This window comes from Lagenorhynchus albirostris, chromosome 15 (genome assembly GCF_949774975.1).
Source record: "Lagenorhynchus albirostris chromosome 15, mLagAlb1.1, whole genome shotgun sequence".
Lineage (NCBI taxonomy): Eukaryota > Metazoa > Chordata > Mammalia > Artiodactyla > Delphinidae > Lagenorhynchus > Lagenorhynchus albirostris.
In genome coordinates, this window is record NC_083109.1 from 64810628 (window position 1) to 64838301 (window position 27674).

Consider the following 27674-nt stretch of genomic DNA (forward strand, 5'->3'; position numbering starts at 1 on the left):
AGACAGAGGGTCAGAACTGCTCCTGTATCAGTCACTCGTTCAATTGCAAGAACTGGCCCAAACTGGCTTTAGCCAAAACTCAACAATAATTCTTGCTTTAGGTGTGGCCAGAAGCAGGGTCTCACAGTATGTTGGCAGAATCTGGTTTCTTTCTGTTCAGTTCTTTTCCACGTTATCTCCTGATAATTACAAGACAGCTTTCTTAGCTTCTTGTATCTTCTCAGATTCAAGTCTAGTGTGAAAGAGATCCAGATTCTCATTGTGTTTCATTGGATCTGAAACAATTGCTGTGGCCAAGAGACTGTGATGATTTCATTGGCCAGATCTGAGTCGCAGACCTCATCTCTAGATACAGGTGGTACAAACATACAGACCACAGGGACTGAGAGAGTGGAGAAGGGTGGCTTTCCAAAGAAAACATGTGGCTGATGCCAGGAGGGGAATGAATGTTGGGGAGGAAACAAAACAAATAAACCCATTCATCTTTTTGGAATAGCATTCACTGACAGCATCCAATGATGGGAGTTCAAGGGAGAGAATTGAAGAAACTTAAAAGGAGGAGGCAAGGAAGGCCTGAGAAGCTGCGGGATCTTGAAAGCTAATTTGGTTTTTCCCTTGGAGATACGGGGCAGTGTGCCTCTGTGCTAACTTCTCTTCTCCTGTATCAAACCCAGACCTGCGATTTAGGCGATCAGTTCAAGAAGATAATCCAAAGGCCTGATAATTATTGTGGTACCCAGACACCAACCAAATAAGGAGAGAAGATGAAGATGGAGCAGCTTCCTCCATGACACCTGGGCCTTTAGGAGATTCCCAGATGGGAAATTCAAGTCTGTAGCCAGGAGTGGAAACTGACTACAATGTAAATACAGAAGTAAAATTGGGCACTTCCTGCTGTTGTTTTTACACCTGAATTGCTGATTTTTCCAGACAAAATATTTGAGATTTTCCAGTAAAGATTGTTGTAATATTTGAACTAGTTCACAAAAACCTGGGAAGAGTTGTAGTTTAAGAGAGACGCATATGAATGATTGATCCTTAGAAATCGCCGCTCCCAGAACTCCCAGACCTGGCAAAGGTTTGGAGACTGGTGCTCAGACAAATGGTCCAGTCTGAATAAAAATGTGACCCTCGATCAGGGATGTGAAGCCTCTGAATTTTGGAAAGTGCATTTATTCATGACTTTGCACTGAAAACATCCCCATTTTTCCCAAAGGTGAGAAACAACCAGAGGGCTTGTCTATGAACTTTACTGCACATTGAGTACATGAGTCTTTTGGATTGGACTGGGGTGGGCATGTGTGGACTGGGACTCTACCCCTGTGAGGTTTTATACATGATCATCAGAGTCTTACGTTGAACCAAACATGAAATCGGTGGTGATGTGTGGAATATATATATTGAATATGTATGTGTATGTATATGTGTGTGTGTGTACATATGCACACATACATGTATAAAGCATTTTTTTGCAGATTTCCTAAATGATTCACAAGGCACCTGACTCTACTTAAAACGGAAGAGTCCAGCAGAAAACTGCCATTACCAAATTACTCGGGAGGAGAAATCTCCTCTTGGGTAATCACTGTCATGAAATCTAATGGGAACTGAATTTAGAAAACATTTAAGACGAATTTAAAACACAAACATCCAGTCAGTGCTCAGTCATTGGTTCACTTCTTCATTGACTTATTTGCTCACTAAATCATTCATCAGCTGAATTCAGTTCTTTTGGTACCATCTTTGCTAGTGGTTGCTAGAAGTGCTTCTTCGTTCATCCCTTCGTTCAACAAATATGTACCACGTGGTGGGGAACAAGATGGTGCACAAGTCAAGACACAGCCTCCACTCTCATATACTGTCTAGCACATCACTTTTGGCAGGAACTTAATAATTAAACAGTAATTACTTATAGCAGGTGCCATGAAGGAGAAGCCCAAGGGACGACGGGAGACTTAACTTGTCTGTGGGGTCAGTGAAGGCAGTCTGTGGAATTGATGTTTGATGGGATTTTTTTCCCCTCTGTGTTATCCTAATGCTATCTGTGCTTCTGCACTGAAATGTGAACTCCCTCTGGAAGCATCATTTTTGCTCACTTCCCATATGCTCAGGGCTTATATCCGGACTGCTTCTCCATTCACCTCTTATCTTTACTTCAGTGTAGCCCCTGCTTCTCCTGGAGGAGCAGACACAGTAGAAAGATCTAGTCTGTAGGTCTCACACACACATTTGGATGTGTGTAACATCCTCACATCCTTAGTCTTGAGATATAGGGGATATATTAGTTTGCTAGAGCTGCCATAACCCATAGCACAGACTGGAGGCTTAAACAACACAAATTCATTTTTTTCACAGTTCCAGAGGTGGGAAGTCTAAGATCAAGGTGTCCACAGTCAGTGTCCACAGTTTTGGTTTCATTCTGAGGCCTCTCTCCTTGGCCTGTAGATGGCCACCTTCTCGCTGTGTCCTCACATGGTCTTTCCTCGGTGCACACATCCTGGTGTACCTTTGTGTCCAAATTTCCTCATCTTATAGGGACACAAGACAGATTGGATTAGGACCCAACCTAATGGCTTCATTCTAACTAAGTCACATCTTTAAAGGACTTATCTCCAAATATGGTTACATTCTGAGGTACTGGAGGTCAGGACTTCACCATATGAATTTTGGGTCAATACCGTTCAGCCCGTAATAGGGGAAACTCACCCCCAGTCCCATCAGGACCTCTCATCAGGCAGCAGGGCTCTCATTGCTCGCTGCACCCAGGATCACACATGGAGCTGTTTGAACAGCCAGACCCAGGCCCTGCCCACTCTAGACCAACTAAATCAGGAATCCATAGTTTTCCCTGAAAGCTCTCAGATGGTTTCAGTGGGAAGCCAAGGCTGAGAACAACTGAGCTAGAATCTAGAGTAGTGCTTTCTGAACTTGCTTGACCATAAAAGTCACCTGAGGCACTTACTGAACATGCAAATAGTGAGCTAAGAATATTGCACCAAAAATTTCTAGGGGGGCTTCCCTGGTGGCACAGTGGTTGAGAGTCCGCCTGCCGATGCAGGGGACACGGGTTCGTGCCCCGGTCCGGGAAGATCCCACATGCCGCGGAGTGGCTGGGCCCGTGAACCATGGTCGCTGAGCCTGCGCGTCCAGAGCCTGTGCTCCGCAGCAGGAGAGGCCACGGCAGTGAGAGGCCCGCGTACCGCAAAAAAAACCCCCAAAGAACAAAAAACAAAAGGACAGCTTTTTACCCTTCTTTTTGGAGAGATTCCATGTGGGGGAAACAGAACACTTCTGACACTTCCGTGTGCCCCCATGCCTGGCCCCAAGCTCCGGGAGGACAGAAGCTCCTCTGCGTAGGACTTGCCCTCCGGAAGGACAGAAGCTCCTCTGCGTAGGACCTTGCCCTCCGGGAGGACAGAAGCTCCTCTGTGTAGGACCTTGCCCTCCGGGAGGACAGAAGCTCCTCTGTGTAGGACCTTGCCCTCCGGGAGGACAGAAGCTCCTCTGCGTAGGATCTTGCCCTCCGGGAGGACAGACGCTCCTCTGCGTAGGACCTTGTCCTCCGGGAGGACAGACGCTCCTCTGCGTAGGACCTGCCCAATGCATGTCTTCATCTGGCTGTGGGTATGTAGCCTTTTAATAGCCTCCCATAATAAACCGGTGATCTAGTGAGTGAATGGGTTTTCCTGAGTTCTGTGAGCTGTTCTGGCAAATAATCAAACCTGAGGAGGGGACTGTGGGAATATCTGATTTATAGCCATTCAGTCACAATTGCGGGTAACACCCTGTGCTTGCAGCTGGCATCTGGAGGATGGTCGTCTGGGACTGAGCCCTTTACCCATGGAATCTGATTCTATCTCTGGGTAGATAGTGTCAGAACTGAGCTGGATTCTGAAGGACCCTGCCAGCGACTGAGAATTGCTTGTTGTTGATGTGAGGAAGCCTCCACACACAGAACACACTAGAATTGGGCCCAGGAACCCCTTTCAGCCTCAAAGGACAACATTCTTTGAGAACCCTCTGCCCAGCTGATCTCCATCCTCTTCTTAACACTTGGTGTCCTGCTGTCAGATTTTGAGCGTAATTTAAAGTTTGACAAAGGAACACACAGGTCATTAATCTTCAGTATTTTTTTTTTTTCCCGCGGTACACGGGCCTCTCGCCACTGTGGCCCCGTCCCGCTGCGGAGCACAGGCTCCAGACGCGCAGGCTCAGCGGCCATGGCTCACCGGCCCAGCCGCTCCGTGGCATGTGGGATCCTCCCGGACCGGGGCACGAACCCGTGTCCCCCGCATCAGCAGACGGACTCTCAACACCGTGCCACCAGGGAAGCCCTTCAGTATTTTTGATCAAAGAAATCAAGTAACTTTGCCCTACAGTAACCGTCACTCCATGCTAAGGTTTGAGTGGATGTCTGGAACACTTCATTAACTTCCACCTTGCCTTGTCCTCAAAGCTGTGGTTGACTGTCCTGTTGAAGCATTATTCCCACTTCAGGAAATGGTGTCATTTAGAGATTCTTGTCTAATAAAGAGTATTCATGTCTTAGTGCAATTCTTGTCAGGACAAGATTGCACGCTCATCTCCAAATAAGAAAATGAGTATTGTTTAATGAAGTAAGCAGTGGGTTTCTCAAGCTTTTTCAGGTAGCCCTTCCAGGTTATCTGTCTCCACCATTCTGAGAACACAGGGGCAGTCCAATGAACAGCAGAGGATGTGATTTTTATCCCTATTGACTTTCTTGGAAAGAATGCTATCTTTGGACGGCTCATTTGTTGATGCTACTGAATCATTACACTCCCAAATCTTTACCTCACTCTAGGTCTATATTCAGGTTCCTCAAGGAAATTTCCACTTGGCTATCCCACAACTCATTCTTACAACTTTTTTTTTTTGCGGTACGCGGGCCTCTCACTGCCGCGGAGCACAGGCTCCGGACACGCAGGCTCAGCGGCCATGGCTCACGGGCCCAGCCGCTCCGCGGCATGTGGGATCTTCCCAGACCGGAGCACAAACCCGTGTCCCCTGCATCGGCAGGCGGACTCTCAACCACTGCGCCACCAGGGAAGCCCTCTTACAACTTTTATTGTCTACTGTGACAGGCACTGCAAGGAGTGCTGGGAACGTTTCTCATGACTGAGCCCTTGCTAAGCGACAGAAAAAAGGATAAGCCTGGGTTTAGAGTGTGGGCTCTGGAATTACATAATCTGGGCCTGAATCCTTATCCTATTACTGTCTGTGACTTTAGGTAAGTTACTTAACTTCCTTGGGCTTTGGTTTTCTTCACTGTAAAATGGAATTATAATGGTACCTTGACCTCATGGTGTTGTAGCAGAGTAAACACATAGAAAGCATTTGAAACAGTGTCCAGTACATGGTAGGCAGTCCATAAATCTTAGTTATAAACAAGCATTTTACATGTACTCTTTCCTTTAATCACAACTACCCCTGCCGTGGTACTAATACTGCCCCTATTTTAGAGATGAATTCAAGACACTAGCTATATGACTTGCCCAAGGTCATAGAGCTAGAGATTAGGAATTCAGATTTAACTTTTTCTGATGTCAAATCCTGTTGTTGGGACTTCCCTGGTGGCACAGTGGTTAAGAATCCTCCTGCCAATGCAGGGGACATGGGTTCAAGCCCTGGTCCGGGAAGATCCCACATGCCGCGGAACAACTAAGCCCGTGCGCCACAACTACTGAGCCTGCACTCTAGAGCCCGTGAGCCACAACTACTGAGCCTGTGTGCTGCAACTACTGAAATCCATGATCCACAACGAGAAGCTGCCACAATGAGAAGCCTGCGCACTGCAACGAAGAGTAGCCGAGTAGCCCAGCTCACCACAACTAGAGAAAGCCCGCGTGCAGCAAAGAAGGCCCAATGCAGCCAAAAAAATAAAATCCTGTTTTTAACCCCTTTACTAAACCTTCCAAGTAAGTAATTAACACCTTCTTTCTTCATCTGAATTCTCCATTCTTCAAGGCCCACGACCACCTTAGCATAGGATCTCAATCCTTAATTGGGCCTGGCTGAGTCAAGTGCAATAGGGATTTGGGACAAAGGTCAAGAGACAGAGAACTTCTGGCTCTCAAAAGGTCTTCACACCACAGAAGGGATGTTGTGAACTCTGTGCTGCCCCCAAGAGAATTTCTTCCCTGTCAGTTGCTGTATAGCCTCTGCAGGTAAACCAAAGGGGGAATTCAGTCCTCAGATGTTTTCTTTGGTCCCTTTCTCTTCCTCTTGTCACTCCAGTCATAACGTGGCATGGAAGTCATGCAGTTTAGATATCTGTTCCATTCACTGAATCTCTGTTCTGCTGTTAATTTTAAAATTCAAGAAAATTCATTTGTAAACATCCCAAGCCTCATTTATTGTCCTCCTGCCAACACCAACTATAGCAAAAATCAGTCTGCTTCTCACCACCATCCAGCTGTGTAGGCTGGTGGCCGAGCTCAGTGACCCATGAGGATTCAGGAGGGAAGTCATGAATAAGCTGTGGGCCTGTGATCAAGGCCAGACAGGGCTGAATGGTGGGGGTGTGGGGCAGCTAGAGGAGAGAGCGAGCTTTGCAATTTTCTGAAGACTCAACTTCATTTTAAATGATGCCACTTAAGTTCACAATAAGACCCCTGGAAGCTCACATGGGAAAGAGCAGAGCTGGGAATCAAGGGCTCTACGTTATAAAGGCAGACAAAGTGAGTGGTTCTCTGAACCGACTGACCTGGACTTGAATACCAGTTACACCAAGGAATTTGAGACCTTGGGTAAGTGACTTTAACCTTGCAGTACCTCGGTTTCCTTATCAGTAAAAAGAGATTAATATCTCTGTAAGATTTTTGTGAGGGTTAATTAAAATAACACATGTTAAATCACTGAAGTTCCTGGTAAATAGTAAACAAGAAATTTTATCATGAGATCAGGCTCTATGTCACAGCTGTCATTTCTGGGAAGACCCTTCCCTTCCAGATTTTAGTTTTCTCATTTGTAAAATGAGGCTAAGCCTAGATGTTCCCAGAAGTTTCTTCTAGTTCTGTCTGTGATCATCTGCTGTAGAGCAGCTTGAAACGGTACAACTCTGCCCCCTAGTGGTTTGTAGCTCTTATTTTTAGATACCATAAACAATCCCTCAGACTGATATTAAGACCTCCTTACCATTTTCTTTGCTTCACACCAATGTCTCACCAGGGGCCCAGGCCACTGGATTGGAAACAGCAGCTCCCTTAAATTCTTTACGTCTTAGGATATGACGCTTGGTACATGGTTTTCCCTTAGTGCTCCTTTTAATGATTTTATTAGTATGGTCACAAGTTTGATGTCTACAGTACATTGATAACATAGCTGGATACAAATATTTTAAATAAGTAAAGTTATGTAAGTGTGTCAAGTTTTAAAACGTCAACTCTGAGTGATCATGCATTTCCCATGCATTTGCATCTGCACCCCCAAATTGCACAATTCAATCTGTGCTTATCTTCATTGGGCTTCAGTGCGTGCCTCAGCTAGGTTGGGGCAAGAGTGTTGTGCCTTTTTGCAGACCCAGACTTTCAAGAGCATCGGTTTTGAACTCAGGCATTTCATGGAGCATGGTAGCAACACTGGGTTTTGCTTTGGTTCAGGTAAATACCCAGTTACCGACTACTGCTTGTGGGAGCCACCTGATCCCGCAAGGGCTTGGGTATATTGATATTCCTCCATGAGGCCAGCAGGCAGTTTCTGTACCTGTGTTTCCTCCCTGGGGGAAAAGTCTAGAAGTGAGGTGTGCAGTCTTCCAACATGCTGTCGGTGATATAGCTGGAACCAAGATGGGATTCATAGTAACTTTTTTCATCAAAAGTATTAACAGTCCAAGCAACAACCTGAATGCCTTTAGCTGACCACTTCTTCAAGTAGTCCCTGGAGAAAGAGGAAAAACCAACCTTGTTAGAATAATGTCAATTGTCTCAGGAATCTACAATGGTCACTAAATATGGTGTTCGCTGAGTACTAACAGCCCCCAGAAGGAGCCTCTTAACTGGCCTCCGCACTGCAGCCAGAGGGTGTTCCAAACCCAGCATGAGCACCTCCACCACGCCGCTGCGGCTTTCAACACTTCAGCCACTTGCTGAAGACCCCCCCACCCCAAACCCCTACCGGAGGCTGTACCTAGCCTAGTCCCACCTGTTTCTTTGGCCTCATCTTACACCACACTCCCCCGTTCTTTTCTGTGCTGTACTCTGTGTGCATACTGATTTTTCCTGCAGTTCCTTGAAAGAACCAGGCTCCTTCCTGCCACAGCACTTTTGCACATGTCTTCCCCTCTGACTTGGACCTCCACCCCCAATCCCCTCATTTCCTTCAGAAATGAGGAATCTTCAGATCTTAGCTCAGCTGTTACTTCCTTGGGGATGTTTCCCCTGACTCCCTCGACTAGGACAAATTAATCAGCATATGTGCACTGTTCTCTCTTACACAGCATTTATCTTAGCTCTAATTTTATGTTTATTGGATCTTTATTTGATTAGCATTTATCTCTTCCACTTGACTATAAACTCCATGAGAGCAGACTGTGGCTTTCTTTCTTTACCACAGCATCTTCAGCTTCTTAACACAGTACCTTACAATACTGCAGGCATACAACAAATATTTATTGAACTGAATGCACACATACCTGAAATAATATGAAACTTACGACTGTAACCACCTGAAATACACAGCTATAAAATTGCCAAAATAAAGATTCAGAGATTGCTAGCAGGTTAGGGAATGGAAAGTTTCCTGGGAGCAATGGAGTAGAGCCTGTAATATATAGGGGAGCAGAAGGAAAGTTGGGATGGATGAGGTAGGTGCCCACAAGACCTCTTCATTGTGGTTCTGCCCTAGATCCTATGTTGGTTTTTAAAGGGAGCCAATCACAAGGAAATACAATCTCTCTGTCTCTGACGTCATAGTTTGGCACGTTTATTTTTTCTTTAAAATGCACTAAAACCTAAGAATATTTGATCAACTTGTTTTGGAAACAGTGAAATATGCCTAAACTCTTCCCACCTAAGAAGCTAGTGGCATTTCAACTTAATAAAGGCATGGTGGGCTTCATGGGTGGGAACCAATCCAGGTGTCCACTGTTAATCCTCCCTTTTCAAGAAGAACATTCAGGAAATGTATCAGAAGATAAAAAAAATCTTCCAACTTACGGAGATACAAAATCCTTTTGTATGAGGAAAGCTGAAATTCCACACAAGTACCACAAGATATTATGCATACTCCAATCGAGCAAAATGTCCAATGCCACAAACATGGACTGTTTCCAGAAAGCAGCAAAGCGTGGTTTCCCATCTCCTGTATGGCTAAGGCTCCAAGGTCTGTGAATTAAAGCTGTTACTACATTCTGATCTGCTTGTCTCATCTGAAAGGAATTTTGGAAAATAAAGCAATTATCATATCTTAAGGCCAATACTTCTCATTTGTTCGTTAGATTTAGCCAATGTACTCAGTCTGTACAAGGAGGTATGCTGCCCCCCATGTCTACTAAATAAGTACTCCATCATAAACCCTTTGAGAAAATAATGTGTTGAATGTAAAGCATTTAATATATAGTATAAATGAGAACACTTCCTCCACAATCCTAAAAGAACTGCAATACTATCTTTAAAATGAGAACATTATAACCTCAGGGTCAAATTTTAATAATGTCACAAAGAGTAACTTTCAATTGGATATTGATTTAAATTATGGCCAGAGATAATTAGAACACAGTGAAGATGGAACCATGATCATTTCAAGATGCGCTGGTTAGTTTTTGATCCTTTTTAGAGAAGATGGCTGAAAAAAGTTGTGGGGGGCGGGGAAATGGGGTGAGAAGGGAGAGAAGTGGGGGCAGGGACAAGGACAGAGCAATGGACAAATGGGGGATATGGATGGAATTTTCTTAGTCTGTGCTCTATGGTCCTCTGGAAAAGGTATCACTCATTTTAAAGGCCTCTGGTCAAGGAAGTTTGGGAAACACTGATCCAAATGTCTAGAAGCCCCAGGACACTATTCATCTCAATGACAGTTTATATCCCAGTAGGCTCCACCCTTACTGCAAAATTTTAAATACATGCTGTGTTGGTCACTGTTGAAGAACCAACTCATTATTTTGGAAACTGGTAAATAAAGGACAGGATTAAGCATTTATTTGCCTATTGGATAGCTAAACAGTAGATGAGATCCTCTTTATAGAAGTATTCCCTCTAGGTAATACATGAACAAGAAATGACAGACTTAAAATATCGACACTTTGAAACCCCTAGTAGGCACTTCCCTGGTGGTCCAGTGGCTAAGACTCCACATTCCCAATGCAGGGGGCCCGGGTTCGATCCCTGGTCAGGGAACTCAATCCCACATGCTGCAACTAAAGATCCCGTGTGCTGCAACTAAGACCCGGCACAGCCAAATAAATAAATGGATAAATAAATAAATAAATATTAAAAATAAAAATAAACCCCCTAGTAAACTGCCAGAGCCGGCCACTGGCATCAATAACAGCTGCTGACAACGTGACGAGACAACCCGGCATTATGCGCCCCCTGATGGAAGAAGACCCTTGCCTAAGAAATTACCTTGCCAAGTATAACTGAACCTAACCTGATCAAGCCTTCAGCTCTACCAATTCATAGGAAATATACAGAGGAGATGAATGTGTTAAATTGTACCATGGCATAATTAGCAAAATCCAGACTTTGTTAAATAAACTCTACAAAACAACCTAATTTCTTCAATAAATACATGACAAGGGGGATTTATACACTGGATATTTGATGATCTTAAGGACTTCCTGTTAGTGGTTTTAGATGGGATAATGGTATTGTGGTTATGTTAAAAAAAAAGGAATCACTTTTTAAAGATACTTAATGTAATTTTCATGGATAAAATGATATGATATCTGGAATCTGCTTCAAAATAACCCTGGGGAGGAGGCGGAGTCAAGACAGCATTGTGGGAAGATGCGGAGTTAGCTTCTCCCCACAACGAGGGTGCCTGCCGGCTGCTGGTGGGGAACTCTGACGCCCAAGGAGACGGAAGGGACCCCAAAGTGAACCGGTAGGATGTAGGGGGACTGAGAGGGGAGGAGAAGTGGAGGACAGACAGGATCTGTGCCCCTGAGGCTGGGGAGATCAGGAGAGGTAGGCAGGAGGGGCCCTCCAGGAGGAGGGGAGAGGAGTGGAGGGTGATTGACCAGCCCACTCGGGCCTGAGGAGCCTGCTGGGCTCCCGCACTGATCCCCTGCCCTCCAAAGCCCCCTCCAGGCCGCATGGGTCCTTGGCAGCATAGGAGGGAGGCCAGGGAGATCAGGAGAGGCAGGCGGGAGGGGCCCTCCCAGACCAGAGGAGCAGGAGAGGACAGGAGGGCCCCACCCACTCGAGCCCAGGAAGCCTGCTGGGTTTCCAGGTGAGATCCCCCGCCCTCTGAGACCAGGGGTAGGGGACTCGCCTGGGCCCCTTCTGTTCCTTGAGCCTAAGCCCCACCCCCCACAGCCCCCAGGGCCTTTTCCAGCCCTGTGGGTCCGGAGCACAGGCCCTGCCCACCGCCCAAACCTCGCCCTTGCTTAGGCCCCGCCCCCCACAGCCAAGGCCTTCCCCCCAGCCCTTTTTTTTTAAATTTTCCCTCCTCCTCTTTTTTAGTATTGTGGTACTGATGTACCTTCCAGTTGTTGATTCATCTATATTTTAATTTTTATATTCTTTCTAACATATCTGGTAGTTTCCTAGTCTAATTTTATTTTTTACTTTGTTACTGTTCTCTTTTTTTTTTTGCCACCCCACGCGGCTCACGGGATCTTGGTTCACAAGCCCAGGGTTGGGCTGAAGCTCCTGCAGTGGGAGCTCCGAGTCCGAACCACCGGACTAACAGAGAACCTCAGACTCCAGGGAATATTCATCGGAGTGAGGTCTAACAGAGTTCCTCATCTCAGCATCAACACCCAACTCTACCCAATAGCCTACAAACTCCAGTGTTGGAAGCCTCAGGCCAAACAACCAGTAAGACAGGAACACAATCCCACTCATTAAAAAAAAAAAAATGAGATGTCAAAAAAATGTGTCATGAAGGAGCAAGGTAAAAAAAAACCTACGAGACCAAATAAATGAAGAGAAAATAGGCAATCTACCAGAAAAAGAATTCAGAGTAATTTCAATGATAGTAAAGATGATCCAGAATCTCAGAATGAAGGCACGGATTGAGAAAATACAAGAAATGTTTCACAAAGATCTAGAAGAACTAGAGAACAAACAAACAGAGATGGACAACACAATAACGGAAATGAAAAATACACTGGAAGGAATCAATAACTGAGGCAGAAGAACGAATAAGTGAGCTGGAAGACAGAATGGTGGCAATAACTGCCAAGGAGCAGAATAAAGAAAAAAGAATGAAAAGAATTGAAGACAGTCTCAGAGACCTCTGGGACAACACTAAACTCACCAAATTTGAATTACAGGAGTCCCAGAAGAAGAAGAGAAAAAGAAATGGTCTGAGAAAATATTTGAACAGATTATAGTCGAAAACTTCCCTAATATGGGAAAGGAAATGGTCACCCAAGTCCAGGAAGCACAGAGTCCCATACAGGATAAACCCTAGGAAAAGCACACCAAGACACATATTAATCAAACTAACAAAAATTATATTCAAAGGAAAAATATAAAAAGCAGCAAGGGAAAAACAAAGAATAACATACAAAGGAATCCCCTTAAGGTTATCAGCTGATTTTTCAACAGAAACTCTGCAGGCCAGAAGGGAGTGGCAGGATATACTTAAAGTGATGAAAGAGAAAAACCTACAACCAAGGTTACTCTACCCAGCAAGGATCTCATTCAGATTCGATGGAGAAGTCAAAAGCTTTTCAGACAAGCAAAAGCTAAGAAAATTCAGCACCACCAAACCAGCTTTACAACAAATGCTAAAGAAACTTCTCTAGGCAGGAAACACAACAGAAGAAGAAGACCACAAAAACAAACCCAAAACAATTAAGAAAATGGTAATAGGAACATACATATCGATAACAACCTTGAATGTAAATGGATTAAATGCCCCAACCAAAAGACACAGACTGGCTGAATGGATACAAAAACAAGATCCATATATATCCTGTCTACAAGAGATCCACTTCAGACCTAGGGACACATACAGACTGAAAGTGAAGGGATGGAAAAAGATATCCCATGCAGATGGAAATCAAAAGAAAGCTGGAGTAGCAATTCTCGTATCAGATAAAATAGACTTTAAGATAAAGACTGTTACAAGAGATAAGGAGGGACACCACATAATGATCAAGGGATCAATCCAAGAAGAAGATATAACAATTATAAATATTTATGCATAGGAGCACCTCAATATATAAGGCAAATGCTAACAACCATGAAAGGAGAAATCGAAAGTAACACAATAATAGTGGGGGTCTTTAACAGACCTAGAGTCTGTCGTACAGAGCGAATAAATCAGAAAGAGAAAAACAAATACTGTATGCCAATGCACATAAATGGAATTTAAAAAAAAGGTACTGATTAACCTAGTTGCAGGGCAGAAGTAAAGAGGTAGACGTAGAGAATGGACTTGAGGACATGGGGTGGGAGGGCAAAGCTGGGGTGAAGTGAGAGTAGCATTGACATATATACACTACTGAATGTAAAACAGTTGGGTGGTGGGAAGCAGCAGCATAGCACAGGGAGATTGCCTTGGTGTTTTGAGATGACCTAGAGGGGTGGGATAGGGAGGATGGGAGGGAGGCTCAAGAGGGAGGGGATATGGGGACATGTGTGTGCATATGGCTGATTCGCTTTGTTGTGCAACAGAAACTAACATAGTATTGTGAAGCAATTATACTCCAATAAAGATCTATTAAAAAAAATAACTCTGGGGCTTCCCTGGTGGCGCAGTGGTTGAGAGTCCGCCTGCCAATGCAGGGGACACGGGTTCGTGCCCCGGTCCGGGAAGATCCCACATGCTGCGGAGTGGCTGGGCCCGTGAGCCATGGCCGCTGAGCCTGCACGACCAGAGACTGTGCTCCGCAACGGGAGAGGCCACGACAGTGAGAGGCCTGCGTACCACAAAAAAAAAAAAAAAAAAAAAAAAGAACGAAAAAAAAAAAAAAACTCTGGGGATAAATGGGGTTATGGATGAAACAAGCTGGATTATGGTTAAAGGAGGGCTTGCTGTGTAGTATCTATGTATTTGCATATTTCAAATTATGCATATTTTAAATTCTCTATAAGACTTATTTTTTAAAAAGGTATAGTCTGCTGTTACTTAGTGAGACACAGAAATATATAATTCATTCTGTTCTGAGAATGTTTCCAAAGTAATCTGAATGAGCCTATAAACAACATGAAAGAAGGAGCTAAAAAGGAATCATGGTATTTTAAAACGGCGTACGAGTACTTTCCCCTTCCTGCATTTTTGTTAATTTAAAAGAGGAGTCTCTTCACAGATGTAGAGAACAAACGTATGGACACCAAGGGGGGAAAGGGGGTGGGGTGGGGGGTGGTGGTGGTGGGATGAATTGGGAGACTGGGATTGACATCCATACACTAATATGTATAAAATAGATAACTAATAAGAACCAGCTGTATAAAAAATAATAATAAAATTCAAAAAAAAGAGAAGTTTCTTAATTCAGTTCAGTTTAACGGGCATCTATCTTATGCTTATTTAGCCCACTGCTATTATTACCACCAACTAACATAATATTATACACAACAAAAATCCAGAATTTTACCTTATAGATAACTTCTGGCAAGAAAGAGCAGACAATACTATTATTGTATAGTTGAGGAAACTCCATATATATTTTCTTCAGAGCATCAGTAGCCTGTAAAAGAGATTCATGTATTTAAAATCTATTAAAATGTAGTCCCAACCAGTAACTACTATATATAAGTACAACTCTATTAAGTAAATCAGAAATTTACTAATATATGGGGATGTGAAAAGGAGTTTTGGTAGGTTGCTTTATCCACTAGGATGCATTTTAAACTCACATCAGCAGATAAGGAAGAAGCTGGGGTACTGCTGCTTTACTATTTAGTTGAGAGGCTCACCTCCTTTTGTCATACTTTGGAAAAGTATGGCAGACTACAGGCCAGTGGAGGTTGGAAGCAAAATTTTAAAATCTTTTCCTTATATTCTAGTTTAGCCACTAGGATAGGTCCTTTTATACCCACAACTCTATCTCCCTCTGCCTTTCCTAGCTGAAGTGGGAGTCAACTAGTCTGCAAACTAGAGAGGGTAGATTTTCTCAGTCTAGGCGACTAAGAGGAAACGTCATCCATCATCAACAGGGAAGGAGAAGCAATGGGACAAGGGAGAAACTGGGAAGAGTCTCCCAACTCTTCCCAAGAAAAGCAGAAGTTTCTTTTTGCAGTAGACCAGCTACCAAATGAAGAAGAAGTGATAGAATTAAAATACTGATAGTTTGTAACCTCTAGTGAATTAACAGATTTGGCCACTGAGCAACAGTAGCAGCTAACAACAGAGATGACCAGACGTTAGGTGGAATGTAATGTTGCTACATCATAATTCTTGAAATACCCCTAATTTTTGGAAAGTCACACATAACCTATAACCAAATATAAGCAACTAAATGCATTCCCCAAAATAAAAGACATAGAAAACATAGAAATTATTCATCTCATGCTTCCCTTCACTAATATCACAGAGTGTGAGCTATAGAGCCGAAGTAGTTTTCTTGTTGTGAACTAACATGCACCATGTGTGATGCTTCACCTACATTCTTTATCTGATTCTCGCAACAACCCTATGTGATCATTTCTTACATTGTTCCCATTTTGCCCATAAGGAAACAGAAGCTTATCAAGGTTAAGGTTACACTGTAGTAGGTGAGAGTTTAATCACAATCTCCAAAGCCCGTGATCTTGGCTCCTGTTATCTACTGTCTCCAATTTAATGCCAACACTTGTTCCTTTATACTCCTATTTTTAAAATTAATTAATTAATTAATTAATTTTGGGGGCTGCGTTGGGTTTTCGTTGCTGTGTGCGGGCTTTCTCTAGTTGCGGCAAGTGGGAGCTACTCTTCATTGCAGTGCACGGGATTCTCATTGCGGTGGCTTCTCTTTGTTGCAGAGCATGGGCTCTAGGCGTGGCATGCGGGCTTTGTTGTGGCACATGGGCTTAGCTGTCCCATGGAATGTGGGATCTTCTTAGACTAGAGCTCGAACCCGTGTCCCCTGCATTGATAGGTGGATTCCTAACCACTGTGCCACCAGTGAAGTCCCTATGCTCCCATTTTGGTGAATTAGATCACTATGTTCTGCCCAATGCTGCCCAAACCATCTGTGAGCACCGAACCAGAAAGCTCAAATAGCTGGGGAAAAAAAAAAAATTTCTTCTCCTCCCTCACCCCTCTTTATTCTAAGAAAATAATCATGAAGGTCAGTACACCATGGGTGAAATGTAGGACCTATCAGCGTTCCCAAACATGGGCCGTTATCATCAATAAAACCCGAGGTGCTCATTAAAAATCTTGTTCCTTGGGCTTCCCCGGTGGCGCAGTGGTTGAGAGTCCGCCTGCCGATGCAGGGTACATGAGTTCGTGCCCCGGTCTGGGAAGATCCCATGTGCCGCGGAGCGGCTGGGCCCGTGAGCCATGGCCGCTGAGCCTGCGCTCTGCCACGGGAGAGGTCACAACAGTGAGAGGCCCGCATACTGGAAAAAAAAAAAAAAAGAAGTGCCTCTTTACTGTTCATTTAATACCTTTTGTAAATGTTTCATGCAAATAAAAGAAACCTGACTGTTCTATTTTGTGCTAGTTGTCGAATATTGGGGATTGTTAAATGGTTCCATCAAAGGTTAAAAGGTTAAAAAGGTTCCATAATTTACTGTTTCCTTGAAGATGTGGATTTTTGCACTGTAAACTTCCATTAAGCAAATATAATTTGTAAAAATAATTTAAGAATATAAAAAATAAAATATATAGTTAATTTTGGAACAAACTAGCACTTAAATAAAGCTGTCTTTTCCAAAGTGCAGTCTATGGTATAAACTGTACCATATTTGCATAGCCTTTGACATCAAAGAAGATTGTGAGGTTACGGTTTAGGCACTCTGCAACAGCTTCTCTCAGGGTAGGAATCTTTTCATCAGGGAAATCACTCCTATAAGAGAGGGAAAAGGAATAGTACATTGTAGGAACAAGGAAAAGATAAAAGTTTAGTGAAACAGACATTTGAAAAATGTCTCCCAACCAAAGGAAAAGAGTGTTTCCCCAACTTCCTTTCTCCAACCATACCAAAGTCCAAGGATAATATGGTTTTTTTTTTGATAATATGTTTTTAAACCAAATTAAAGATATTCTTGGCCACAGAACAGCAACAACAAAAATCATTTATTTTTTAGGCAGTCACTGGATTTATAATATAATTAGTAACTCTACTCACTCAAGGGCAGAGTATATGCCATCTTTGGAGAACTCAGAGACCCAAGATTGTACTTTCCCTAATAGAACCTTATGCAGGAGAAATTCCTAGCTATATATACATCTTTTAACTGTACGGTTGTGCATTTAAGTGAAACTGGTTAAAATAAATAATTTTCTAATACATATGTTTCTGAAAAAGAAAAGGAAAGTTAAGTGCCTGACACATAAGAAATCAGCTTTTCTCAAATAACAAAATTTCACTCTACATGATTTAACTTATGCTAATTCAACGGTATTAATTCAACTGTAAGATATTGGTTTTAAAAAAGATAAAGATAAATAGTACAGCAAACTCTGCCAGCCACTCTATTCAGTGACTATTCCCTGGGAATCAGAGACATGAATTTGCTATTCCTCCGGCTAGTCTTAGTTGCCATGCTCCCCTCTCAGGATGAGCATTTTACCCCACTGACAGAAATTTTCCCTTCTTTTCCAACAACATAGTCTCTAAACACAAGCCAATTATTTGGTATTTAAGCAAAGAAAATGCAACCTTTCAACTATGGAACAAAGACTGCTTGGGTTAAAGACATTAAGATGGCATATTGGCTCCAATATCATGCCTTCTTAGAGTATTTTAAGGGTGACGCTGACCCTAAGCATTTTTTGCATTAAGTGCTGACTTTGAATTTGACATCTTATTAGCTACAGTGTCACTGTAATATTAAAACCAGCCTTCCCCTTGCCTACAGCTGAGCAATGAAATGTCTGTAACAGCAGAGAGCAATTCCAGCAGCTTGGACTCAGAACTTTCAAGTGTTATCAGTATTCTTTCTAAAGTATGACTTCCTTTGGCTGACTTTTAATTTCTTTCAGTTCCTAGGAAAATAAAGTCTGAATCACCTTTTAGGGAGGACTACAGTTTAATCACTGGGTCAAATAAATTGACCAGAGAATTGATATGACATGAATTACAGTAAGAACACATTTTTCGGTATTACAAAGACAAGAGGAGAGGGATTTAAATAACCACATTCCAAAGTATATTACCCAGATACCAATTCTGAGGTGTTTATAGTTGTTAATGGTGGGAAGGGCATGGGTTCTGTGGTCATATACATTTTAGAAACACTAAGTTAAAGGCAAGAATTGATTGACGTGAAATGTTTATCCCCAAGGGGAATATCTAAAGTATAGTGTTGGATCTTATTTGATCATAGAACCCTTTTCTTCTGGAACATCTTATACAATTAGCTCTGATATACATACACACACACACCACATATACATATATAAATTTATATGACAGTACAAAGTAATTGTCACGTTAGAGTATCGTCTTGAGAATAATTTCTGAAGCCAAATTTGGCCTCAGTGGGAAAAGCTGAAAAGCATTCATGCCATATTTCTGTTGTTCGTGGCACCTGCCCATTACTTGGGAAACCTGTATACAGCTGAAAACAAAACACAACAAAACAACTCTTCTGGAGCAGAAGATGTAATTAGAAGGTGCCAGTGTCTTTCTGTGATCTCCAACACAAGTTGAAAGATATGTTTAGCTGACAGTACACCACTTACCTTAATCTGTGATTTGCTGCAGGATTAAGCTTCCTAATTTGTTCAAATGTCAAATCACACAATCGACCGGTGCCGTCAGTTGTCCTATCTACTGTGCTATCGTGCATTAAGACAGGAATCCCATCAGAAGTAAACTCAAGGTCCAACTCCACGCCTGTTGCTCCATTCTTAGCTGCCTTAACAAAAACACCAACGATATTAATGTCAAGTGGCCACAGATGTCATTTTGCAATCTAAACACTAAAGATGACCAACAGGACTGGCTAAGTAGACAGTTTCTCTTACTGATTCTATTCCCTTCCTATACCAAAGAGCAACCCAACCTATTTCTCTTTTTCATGGATGTTAACCTTACTTCAGGGTCCACACTTATGGATTCCTTATAAACTTCAATTTCCCCACTTTTCTCACTCTCAGAGTGGCAGATGGGGAGACTTCTGAAATTTGTTTTCTCTGGTTGCTTTAACTATACAGACCATTAATGGCTTACAATTACAAATATTTAGTCACATTTCACTGTTTACCTACACTCTCTTTGGTGCAGTATCTCTGATGATTCCCCTGTGTTTGTTGATTAGTTGGATATTGCACTACCTTGGCATAAACAGGACGAGTCAGGTTTTTGCTGGTTTAATTCCATCCTCTAGAGCAGAAACACCAAGACTGCTTCTAGAGGACGCTAGATTTTGTTTATGTGAGCAGCACTGGCTGTTGGCCAACAAGTTGGTAAGCCCGATAAGGTGCACAAGAATTTATCTAAAAAGAGAACATGAACATAAAGTTTGAGGGGCCATGCTCCTCTAAGACACACTATCCAACATTTGCTTCCTTGGCTTCTTTGTCACAATGAAGACGTGAAACACTCATTATGATCAAGACTTTAAAGACTTTAATTTTTTTTTAAATTATGCAAACATACGTAGTAGTATACAGCAAAAAAAAAGACTTAACAGATGTTAACATTTTGCCATATTTGCTTCAATCTCTTGCTGCCCTAAAACAATAATAGCTATATTATTTATTGAGCCTTTTATATTTGTCAGGCACTATTCTAACTGCTGTAAATGTATTAACTCATTTGATCCTCACAACCCTTCAGGAAGTACTATTAACATTCTCACTTTCAGATGAGGAAACTGAGAGAGATTAAGAAACTTGCTCTGGGTTACACAAACTAGGACGTGGTAGAGGCTACACTCTTAACCACATGACTTTACTATCACACTACAGATATAGCTAAAATCCTCCCCACTTCTTCTTCAGAGGCAACTGCCAAGTGGACGTGCATAATTTCTATAATTCCCTTACAGGTCTTTATATATTTACTACACACTTAAGTACCCATAAACAACATACAGCACTGTACTAGTGCACAGTAAGCATTCAATAAACATTAGCCATTGTTATTGTGTTTTGTTAACATGTTTTTAACCGTAAAATAGTCAAATTTATTAATTATGTCCCTTATAGGTGGAGATTTGTCTATCTTATTTAAATCCTTTCTTACCCCCACTTATAAACAACTGTTTTCTTCTAGGCTTCAGTTTGATTTTCACATATATGACCAAGATTTCCCCCTCTAAAAATTCCAATTCCATCACTAACTGGCTATGTCATCTAATTACAAATATTACTCTTGCCTCCGTTTCATCACTTTTATGATGATACTTCTTTAATGATCTTAAGAGTTGTGAGGATTTAGAAATAATGTATGTAAATCACCAAGCTTGGTGCCTGGCTCAGAGGTGGCGCTCAACAGAAGCTATTATGACTAGAAAAACACTTCTGCCTCGGTGAAAAAGTCATTACATAAGATGTAATGCTTACATCTACACTGATTAAAAGGTACATCTTTTTATAAGATTAAAGGTATATCTTTTCTAAGTTTAATAATGCACTGGTAAATCCACATGGGTTATATATTGTATAACATAAAACAAGATCACATTTCCAGTATTCACAGTGCATCTCTCTCACTGTAATACAAATGTTAACCTTACTCCTTGATGCTAGTAATTCAGTTCAATTGTACTTTTATCCATTAGGGCCATTGTTACTTGGCTACAAAACAAAAAAAACAATGGTGAGACACTGTATTTTAGCAAGAATACTAAAGGTAATGAGTTCATTTATTTGTCTTTTCTGTGTAGTTTATTAAGGCCCAAAACAAAAGTTCTATAAAAGAATCACCATACTAGAGCTTCTTAGACCAGATCTTCTAATGACTGCATTCAACTTTCTTTCCCAATACTTTTATGTAGAGGCAAAAAGATAAACCCCTGAATCTGATTCACATATTAGTATATACTTCATACTCTTATTTCAAGAAGTTTCTTATAATAGTATTTTTCTTCTAAACATACACACTTCACATAAACTAGTCTACATAAATACTGTAATTTATTAAAATTTTACTTAAGATGTTAATTTGAAACTATACTAATAGTTTAGTAATAGAATAGTATAGTGTAGTATAGTTAGAGAAATCAGATCAATGATTGCCTTGCAGCAGAGGCAGGAGTAGGGGTTGACTCCAAAGAGAACACAAAGGAACATTCTAGGGTGATGGAAATGGATTGAGGTGGTGGCTACCCAGGTGTAAATATTTATCAAAACTCATCAAACTGTATACTGAAAATGTATCTTTTATTGTATGTAAATTATACTTTGACAAAGTTGATTTAAAAAGTGTCTGCTTTAATAAAGTCATTATACTTATACGGCTTTTGACATACTATTCACATACCATAAAATTCATCCATTTAAAGTGTACAATTCAATGGTTTTCAGCGTATTTGCAGTTGTGCAACCATCACTACAATCGCTTTCTGAACATCTTCACCCCAAAAAGAAACCCCATATCCATTAGCAGTCAGTCCCCACTTCTCTCTCCAACCCTCCCAGTCCCTGGCAAATACTAATCTACTTCTTTCTCTATGGCTTTGCCTATTCGAGACATTTTATTTAACAGAATTATATAATATGCAGTCTTCTGTGACTAGCTTCTTTTACTTAGCATACTGTTTTCAAGGTTCATTCATGTTATAACATGTATGGGGACTTCATTCATTTTTCTTGCTAAATAATATTCCATTGTGTGGCTATATCACATTTTATTTATCCTTTCAACAGCTGATGGACATTTCTGTTGTTTCCACTTTTTGGCTATTATGAATAATGCTATGAACAATCCTGTTCAAGTTTCTGCATGATGCATGTTTTCAATTCTTTTGAGTATACACCTAGGAGTGAAATTGCTGCTTCAGATGGTAATTCTATCTTTAACCGCTTTCTAAAAAATTAATTAATTAATTAATTATTGGCTGTGTTGGGTCCTCATTGCTGCATGTGGGCTTTCTCTAGTTGCGGTGCACGGGCTTCTCATTGCGGTGGCTTCTCTTGTTGTGGAACACGAGCTCTAGACGGGTGGGCTTCAGTAGTTGTGGCTCGCGGGCTCTAGAGCACAGGCTCAGTAGTTGTGGCACATGGGCTTAGTTGCTCCGCAATCTTCCTGGACCAGGGCTCGAACCCGTGTCTCCTGCATTGGCAGGTGGATTCTTAACCACTGTGCCACCAGGGAAGTCCTATATTTAACCTTTTGAGGAACCGACAGACTAGTTTCCCACCATCAGTGCATGAAGGTTCCAACTGCTGCATAATCTTGCCAATACTTCTGTCTGCCTTTTTGATTACAGCTGTCCTAGTGGGTATTAAGTGTTATTTCACTGTGGTTTTGAACTGCATTTTTCTGATGGCTGATAATGTTGAGTATCTTTTCTGATGGGCTTATTGCTTATTTGTACATCACAATTCTTCCAACAAATATTTATTGAGTGTCTACTATGTATCAGGCACTGTTCTAAGCAGTGAGGAGAGAGTGGTGAGCAAGAAAGAAAAGGAACATGGATCTTACACTTTACTGGGGAGAAACAGACTATACACATGTTACATGTATTATGATAGTGATAAATGTTTGAAAAAGAAAATAGAGGGTAATGTGAAAGTTAAGGCAGGTGGGGGTGTCACTAGACAAGGCAATCAGGGAAGGCCTCTTTAAGAATATGACATTTGAGCTGAGACCTTAGTGATAAAAGGGAGTCAACAATACAAAGATCCAGGGGAAGAGTTTTCTAAGTACAAGAAATGGCAAATATAATACAGAGGCCACAAGGCAGGAAGGAACCACAAAGTACTGATTGCCTACCCAGATCTATTTCCTTTCTTCTTCCCTGCTGGTAGAGAGCTGTTCTTTCTCCAGTGTTCAGCTTTCTCCTCTGCTGTAAGTGGACTATTCCCAACCCCTCCGTGTGTGTCTGTCAGAGAGAGTAAGAGAGGCTGACTGACTTCTGGGCAAGACTTATGGAAGAGGGAGTAGAGCCTTTTCTTGAGGCTGGATGCTGATATGTAAGAATGTGAGTCCTGGGGCTGCAGTGGCCACCTGGCAACTACAATGAGGGCTAGTAAATATGCTACAGGTGGCAGAGCAGATAGATCAGTAGAAACGGTGTCCTCCACAATCACAAATTGAACAGCGGAATAAACCATCCTGGAAGTCACCTCTCCCACACACACCTCTTGCTATGTGAGATAGTCCCCTTATTGTCTGAAATATTTTAAGTTAGATTCTCTATTACATGAAGCCAAAAGCATCATTAACAAACACCCAAGGTGGTTTAAACAGAGGGAGTTGGGGCTTTGAGAAAGGTCCAAAATGGAAAGGTGTTTTGATTTTACCTAACTGCAATAGAAAAAACACTGGAGGGTTTTAAATATGGGCATGATATAATCTGAATTATACTTTTAAAGCTGCACTGTGGCCCCTCTGTGGAGTGGACTGTGGGTTTGATTTCATGCTTCTGTCACTGTTTATAATCGTGACTCCGTTTTTGGAATGCATTCATTTCATTGCTCTCAAGTTTTTCCTTCTCTATCTATTCCATAATCTACCAGAAATTCTACCGTCAGAATGTCTTCCCTGACTTTTTACATAATAGAATGTTTAAGAATATAAATTATGAGCTGCAAACAAGCAAAGTGAAAAAGAACAGGACAAAAAACAAACTTTGAAGGAAGTAAACTACATATTTCTTTTGAAGTCAAGAGGGAGGACGTGACCTTGTCTTCTGCAGCTAAATTCTGTCACGGCTAAAACGTTCATTGATAATGACCTTGTATTTGAACAAGCTAAATTACATCTCATTTCCTCTTAAAACCAGGAATCAGCTTGGTGCAATGTTATTTATCATAATTACATATATTAAAGACATGTTCAGGGCTTCCCTAGTGGCGCAGTGGTTGAGAGTCCGCCTGCCGATGCAGGGGACACGGGTTCATGTCCCGGTCCGGGAAGATCCCACATGCCGTGGAACGACTGGGCCCGTGAGCCATGGCCGCTGAGCCTGCGCATCCGGAGCCTGTGCTCTGCAACGGGAGAGGCCACAACAGTGAGGCCCGCGTACCGCAAAAAAAAAAAGACATGTTCAACCTAAACATACAAGACATGAATGGAGTTTAGCTATAATTCCCTTGCAACACAACAGGATATGACACACTATGTATATGTGTATTTCGCATACATACTTTCTCATTTAATGTGAGGTAGCCTATTTCATCGAATCACAACCGATTAGGTGGATATTAACATCATTCCCATTTTACAGATGAGGAAACTTAAGGTCAGAGCTGGGACTAGAGTGAGGAGCGGTACCCTAGGGTGCCTTGCTTGCTACATCCTACCCGTGACTCTGGGACACAGAGCGCTTAAGTAACTTGTTCATTACACAATACTGTCTGTCCCTAGCTGGACAAAGAAAGGACATTCAGTTCAAATTTTACATCCTGGAACATATTCTAATCTAGGACAAAGGGCACTGGGACTTGGAATCAGAAGGCTGAATTCGAAAAGGAGCTGTGTGTGTTTGAGCCAGTTTTCCTACCCACTTAATGTTAAAATAATGTTTCAGGGAAATGAGAGGATCAGATATATTTCCACATATGCAAAAGTGCCTAGACAACTGTAAAGCTCTCTTACTACGCAAGCTGTTATTATGATGAAGTCCGGAGACTGCCGAGAGCTCCCTGTGGAAAGGGGAGGCAGAAATTATCAGGAGTCCCCCTGCTAGTGTTGTCTTACCACGGGGAAAGGTGATAAGGAGATGATTTGGATAATTTGAAGGACAAGTAAAGACAGCCGCTGTGAAGGTGATCCGTTTAGAGTATGTTAGCTAACGACTGACCAAGGCTCTACTTAACCTGGCCACATTTCCTACTTCATTCACACACCAGCCTTTGTTTTGTCCCTTGAAGTCAGGCCATATACTGTCTATTCTGTTACATGAGGATTCCAACATCATTCCCACCTCAGGACCTTTGCACTTGCTGTTCCCTTTTCCTGGAGCACTTTTCCCCCAGATCCATGGCGGCTCCTCATAATCCCGGTCTCAGTTCAAAGGTCACTTCTTCGGACAGGATTTCTGTCTAAAATGACCCTCCCGACATTCCTATTCGGTAACCCTATTTCTTCATTGCACTCATCGCTTTCTTAAAGTACCTTATGTACGTGTTTATTTATTTAAGACCTGTCTCCCCTACTCCAATGCAAGCTCTGTGAAAGCAGGTACCCTTTCTGTCTTGTTCATGACCATCCTCAGTACCTGGCACATAGCAAATACGTTAAGTATTTGCAGTGTTCTATAAACACTTGAAGTCTGGAGATTTTCCGTAATTCAGAGGGATCCAGGGCCACTTGAATGTATTCCTTGTGGACAAATGGGGAAGTGGTAAGGCTATCATGAAAAGGCTGGGGAACCTTCGGAAGGACAGGCACAAGTCCAAGCTCCCAGGAGGCGCGCAAGGGCGGGAGGAGTGTAGGACTCACCTGCCGAATGGCCGCCAGCGTGTTCTCGGGCGCGTCGTGGCCGCCGCCGCGGTGGGCGATGACGGAGACGCGGTCCCGGGGCTTGAGCACCTGCATGGCCCTGCGGGAGGGCACCGGCTCAAAGCTGAAGAGCCGCAGCAGAAGGTAGAGGCTGCCGGTGAAGAGGCAAGCATTGAAGGGACTGCGCGTCACCAGCAGCAGCATCATCATCAGGAAGGAGAAGGGGCCCATGAGGCCCCCCTGTTCCTCCCATAGCCACATGCCGGCGCCCGCACCGGCACGGACGGGAGTCCCAGTCCCGCCGGGCTCCGCGGATAGGAAACCAAGAAACTACGACGACAGCCCAAAGCGCTGACCGCAGCTGACACCCTTCGACTGGACGAGCGCCGCACAATGGCGGCAGCGACTACTTCCGTAGAAGGAGCCCGAGGTCCAGCCAATCAGGGCCGAGGATCTCCAGAGCTCGGGGCGTAGCAGCTGCCAAGGCAACGGAGGCGAGTTCCAAAGTACGTTTTGCGTTATTCTGTGGTCCGGATTTCCTCAGGGGCTTTCAAACTCTAGAAGCAAGGCGAGGGATATGACAGCAGTCTTAAGGTCGTAAGACTGGAAAGGATCTTAATGACTCCATTTTGCCGTCAAGGAAATTTTGGAGGGGCAGGACGCTTACACTATTGATTAATTCAATTGAAGGTATGCGAACAGCAGTCCGGATGCTCAGGACAACAGCAAGTGAACAGGACCGACAGGATCCCTGCTCTCATGGGGCTTACATTCTCGTGGGGCAAAATAATAGTGTTAGAGAGTACAGTTAACATTTATAGAGCACATAACCACGTTCCAGGTTCCATGACTGCGACTGCTTTGTGTGTTATTCTCACAACAGGCTCGGTTGCGTATTACCTCAGGAAACTGAATTCAGTCGACTTTAGAAGGATTTTTTCAGATTCTGAGGGAATGAAAGAACATAGCAAAGGAGGCATAATCGGATTATAAAGTTGGAAGGGATTTTAATAATGCCCTCATTTTATAGATGAATAAACTGAGACCAGGAGAAGTCAAAGGACTTGAGCGGAGTCAATGAAATGGCAGATTCAGGGCTGACATCATGACACCCCAGTTTTATGCCATGAATTTTCCACTGCTACTCCTTCTAACCTTCTCCTCCTACTCAGGGCTAATGATGGGGCTTCTGTGCAAGGCACTGCAAGAATTATCTCAGTTGTTCCTCGCAACCGACCTTGTGATAGGCACTTTTGAAAATCTTATTTTACATATGAAAAAATAGGCACGGGAAAGAGGGTCAGTAAGAGAGGCAGAAAGTAAAGCCGATTTAGGAAATGGAAAGTGGCTAGCTGCTAAATCATATTTTGGAAATGCCCACAAAAAGCTGGCAGTTGCCATCTGCCTCTACAAGGATTAAGTTACTAGCCACTGCAGCCACTGACCTTCAACACACCCTGAAAGGAGTTCAGGGAGATAGTTAGATATTCTCGGAAGATTTTATGAGCCCAATTCTTGCATCTCCTCATATCTAGGAAAGCACTAAAATCATTAACAGTGACATCTGCTCCTGTGACTAGCAGCAAGCCTTTGCCAAAATGTGTGCTTGATTGCACGGATCCCCCTTCACTAAAACCATATATAACACTGGCCTTCCCCCCTTCCTCTTCAGAGTAGTTTCTCAGAGCTATCCGAAATGCTGTCTCCTGGCCTATAGCCCTCATTTTGCCCCAAATAAAACTTAACTCACAACTCTTATGTTGTGCTTTTTTTTTTTTCAGTTGACAAAAAGCTGGTAACATGTTTCGATAGAGAACTTTGGCAAAAC

General features: G+C 42.6%; 2 protein-coding genes across 6 annotated transcripts in view; one reads left to right on the forward strand and one right to left on the reverse strand.

Moving 5' to 3' along the window:
• Positions 1 to 1384, forward strand: part of TMC5 (transmembrane channel like 5) — a 40122-nt gene extending 38738 nt beyond the window's left edge. For all 4 annotated transcript variants that reach the window (XM_060124113.1, XM_060124115.1, XM_060124114.1 and 1 more), the window contains one exon: positions 675 to 1384. In XM_060124113.1, the coding sequence (XP_059980096.1) occupies positions 675 to 721 (47 nt within the window). In that variant the 3' untranslated portion in view covers positions 722 to 1384. The remainder of the gene's footprint in view (positions 1 to 674) is intronic.
• Positions 1385 to 7264: 5880 nt separating this feature from the next.
• On the reverse strand, positions 7265 to 26255 carry GDE1 (glycerophosphodiester phosphodiesterase 1). Of its 2 annotated transcripts, none has more exons than XM_060123596.1 (6): positions 25847 to 26255; positions 18970 to 19145; positions 17023 to 17128; positions 14732 to 14824; positions 9174 to 9385; positions 7265 to 7896 (listed from the first exon to the last, which is right to left on the reverse strand). In XM_060123596.1, exons 1-6 carry the CDS (start codon positions 26105 to 26107, stop codon positions 7749 to 7751), a joined length of 996 nt encoding a protein of 331 aa, XP_059979579.1. In that variant the 5' UTR covers positions 26108 to 26255; the 3' UTR covers positions 7265 to 7748. The 2 variants fall into 2 exon arrangements, with proteins under 2 accessions (XP_059979579.1, XP_059979580.1); XM_060123597.1 differs by having other exon boundaries at positions 18970 to 19141; positions 25847 to 25985.
• Between the last annotated feature and the right edge of the window lie 1419 nt (positions 26256 to 27674).